This window comes from Erythranthe guttata, chromosome 6 (genome assembly GCF_056151865.1).
Source record: "Erythranthe guttata isolate IM_541 chromosome 6, IM_541, whole genome shotgun sequence".
NCBI classification, from domain to species: domain Eukaryota; kingdom Viridiplantae; phylum Streptophyta; class Magnoliopsida; order Lamiales; family Phrymaceae; genus Erythranthe; species Erythranthe guttata.
Genome location: NC_142538.1, coordinates 9,559,287 through 9,563,056, shown reverse-complemented (window position 1 = coordinate 9,563,056; position 3,770 = coordinate 9,559,287). Strand labels below are relative to the sequence as shown.

Sequence of the window (3,770 nt, the reverse complement as noted above, 5' to 3'; positions counted from 1 at the left end):
AAGTCACTCAATTATAAAAGGGGCATAAGCTACGACCCTTATTCTTCATTCACGTAATATACAGGCTGTAGCAAAACTAGTTATCCCAATTTGCTCCTCTTCTTTCTTATTGCGTTTTGCTAGGTCACCGTAAGTTTTTTTTTCTTTTCACAGACAATTGCCTCGTGGAATAACGCACACAATGTGCTCGTGAATTTGACTCAACGAAAAACCTATTTTATATATCTGAACTTACAATCAATTCTCTTTTAGCATGATTGGTTTGACATCTTCAAACTAGTTCCGCCTCATTATTCTTCCTCCTGCTTTTGGCTGATCTCTCTCTCTTTTTTTTTTTTTTTTTTTTAGGAAGCCCGTGGCGATGTACATCGAAGATTGTAACGAACCTTTCCCATGCATCGTCATTCGCAATGACAAGGACAACTTCAAAGTCAAAGGTACAACCTTGCGCGTTCATGAACCGGCTTCAAACAGTTTATCTTCCCACTTACGATCTATCGAAAAATCCATGCACCTCTCCAATTGGTCCGAGGAGGCTACTAGGGAAACAATTGACTCTCGTTCCGGCTCTTCTTCCCGCTCACGAGTCTTGCTGCTGAGGTCCTCGCTTCACGACGAAAAAGCTAAACCTTGGATTTTATACTCCCACATCGTCATTTCTCATTCAAGGGAGGCTCGTGGAAGATCCCACCGTCCAACTTCGGAGAGGTGTCCTTTCATGTCGGCTATTGGGAGTGGACGGAAGACGTGCTAGGCCATTATGAGGATACCCTTCGCCAAGCCAAAATATATGCTGCCGTTCATGCCTCGCTAGTCACGTACGTCTGCAACAAAAAGGTTCTTCGAGCTTTCCTTGAACTATGGTGCCCTTCCACGAACATGTTGCACACGGCCAATGGAGAATTATCGATCTCCCTATGGGACATACGCGGACTATGCGGGCTGCCTATTCATGGAGACTTCTACGACGAAGTGGTACCTTCAGCGAAAGAGCTCCTCAATCATGACTCTCGTGGAACTTCCTTACCTCGTAGTTGCAAGTACTTAATCATGGCGTACCACAGACTTTCAAAGGATTCTAGTGGCGTACTACTCTCCGATTGGATTGACTTTTGGTTTAAAGGGCCGACCAGATATAGCGAGCCTCCTTTAAGGTTATCAAGAAAGAGGACTTCTAGGCCAAAACTTTCTCGCAATCCTTGTGGAAAGGTCGATGCGTCAAAGTTATCTCGCCCCAAGGAATACGACATACCGTTTGCAATGCTCAAAGTCGAAGAAGATATTAAAGAAGAAACTTACTTGGCCGCGTTCATTGCATGTTGGCTTTGTAGTTTTGCTCTCCCTCACGGATCAATTGATAAGATACGCGCCTCTGTTTTCAAGGTTTCAAGTCGAATGGCTAGAGGAGAATATTTTTCGTTGGCAGTTCATGTACTAGCAAGCATCTACCGTGGCTTAAGGGGAATATCTACATCAGAAAATTTAGGCGAGTCTCCTATTATCTTTCCCATTCACTATCTCTATGCATGGATAGGACATACTCTCGAGACTCACTTTCATTCCAAACTCGAGGTAATCGGCGCTCATATGGTGAAATATGCGGGAGAGAACATGGCTAAACATTTTGATCTCGATGAGGCACGCGACTTGTTTCATAATATCAATATGTCAAAGCTCCGAGACTTGTGGTATTCCAAGCAAGAAATTTTAGTCACGGACGATGCCAAACTCTCCAGCAAATGCAAAGATATTCTTGTGGCCTTGCGATCCAGCTATTTGACATTCCGTTGTGAAGCAGAACACATCATTGAAGCGTACAGTCCTCATAGATTCAGCCGCCAACATGGTTTTTGCCAAAGCATTCCGGGTGACTTAAAGAAAGAAATATTGACTTGTGAGTTGCACGAACTCATCCGATTTTGGAAATCTTGCACTTTATTGGGCACATCCTCCAAGCTTATTATGCCAAGTGACACATCTTCCTTTCCTTTGGTGACAAAAGAGTATACGGAATGGTGGGCCAAAAGTTGGAAAACTTCTTTAGGAGCAAACACTAAGTTATCACTCAAACTTGGTCGCACTATTCAAAGAGCTTCAGCGAAAGACCCCAAAGAACATTACGTTTCTTCATCTATCGGAAAGGGAAACATCGCGCAAGTTGCGGAGACTTCTACTAGGAAGCGGCGTATTCCTCTTGATAACGTGGCCTCTGATCCCGCATTCGAAGCTGTTCATGGTGAAGGGAATGAGATCATCTCCGCGCTTTTACCTTCGAACGACGAGTCTAGCAACCAATGTCCATCGAAAGAGACATCCAAGGTTTTTGATTTAGCCATTGCAAATTCCTCACTTTTTGAGGGCGTGCCTAGTTCTTCATTACCTTTAGACGGATCAGTAAAATAAATCACCCTATTTTTCTTTATTCATTTTATTATTATTATTTTTTTTTTATTTTTTTTTTATTATTTTTTTTTTATTTTTTTTTTATTTTTTTTAGCTTCCCGATTTCGAAGAGGGTATCCGTCTTACTTCTCAGGTCAGTTTGGGATCGGTGAACGAGGCCAACTTTTTGGGTTTAGATGAAACGGGTGCCACCTCGCGTCCTCAAGACAAACGACAAAAAACAACTTATCTCGCAGTGGAGAGGATTTTTACCGAACAACAACAAGATACAGTTTTGCCCGTTCCCGCAATCGAGAAGGCACATGTTGAGGTCTCCGAGTTTTCTCCTCAGACCATCAAAAGTGAAGCCGAAAGAGTACTTTTGAATTTCTATTGGCAAAGGATTTCCCAAAAGATCATGAATACTCCATTTCAACAACTTTCCGAGATAAAGCCAGCGATCGAGAAGGTGCTCAAAGACATGCAAGCTTACATGAAAGACATATCACCGTTGGAGAAGCGTTTGAAGTCATATTTTGAAGATGTTTCGCAATACACAAAGGTCAAATCGGATTTCATGCAGAGAGAGACACAAGAGATGCACGAGAAGTCTCTTTTGCTTGCGCAACGAGATCTTTCCGAGGCTGAACTGCAAGAGAGTGAGCTCGTCGAGACGGCGAACAATGTGAAGGCTGAAATTCTTGAAATCAACAAGCAACTAGAAGAGCTGAGGAACAAGAAAGAGTCAGCAAGTTCATCCCTTGGTAAGGTCGAAGAAGATTTGGCCAAGATGCAGCAGGTTGTGGCTATGAAAAGAGAGAATATTTCTCGTCTTGGGAATACACCATTCTTATCTAACCATGAAAAGGAAGCTTTGGAGAAGATGGAAGCACTACTCGAGGAATCTCGACGGGAGCTAGAAGCTTTTTATTTGTTCGCTTAAGCGCTACTTTTTTTTTTTCTTTTTTTTTTTGCTCATGTCGCTTTACTATCTTTTCGATGTAAAAGAACATTCCATCTTTTTTATGCAATATAATTTTCTCTTGCTTCTCATAAGGCCTTATTATCGTCTTGGCATCCTTCTTTCATCATTATGCAGCAAATAATAACTTTGGATGTGCACACTTTTGGATCCGCCTGACTTTACAAGTTGGTTAACTTAAAAGAAAATTAACCAAACTTGCTTAGATGCAGTTACAATGAACATTTTTTTTTTTTTGGTTTGACTGAACTTAGAATATGGGTCTAAGCTGCCTACGTACCCTCCTCAAAGGGATCAAGTCATAACGTAGTTCAAGCGAACATGCAACATCAATTCACCATGTTCTTTTCCTCGAAGGTAGATGTTTCTTCAAGGGTAGTAACGCTTCAAGAATTTGCCATTTATG

At 41.9% G+C, this 3,770-nt stretch overlaps 1 protein-coding gene across 1 annotated transcript; it reads left to right on the top strand.

Annotated features, from left to right (window-relative positions):
* The first annotated feature begins 361 nt into the window (after window positions 1-361).
* On the top strand, window positions 362-3,332 carry LOC148770113 (uncharacterized). Its single transcript, XM_088818991.1, has 3 exons — window positions 362-586; window positions 670-2,319; window positions 2,498-3,332. Exons 1-3 carry the CDS (start codon window positions 362-364, stop codon window positions 3,323-3,325), a joined length of 2,703 nt encoding a protein of 900 aa, XP_088675117.1. The 3' UTR covers window positions 3,326-3,332.
* Window positions 3,333-3,770: the final 438 nt, after the last annotated feature.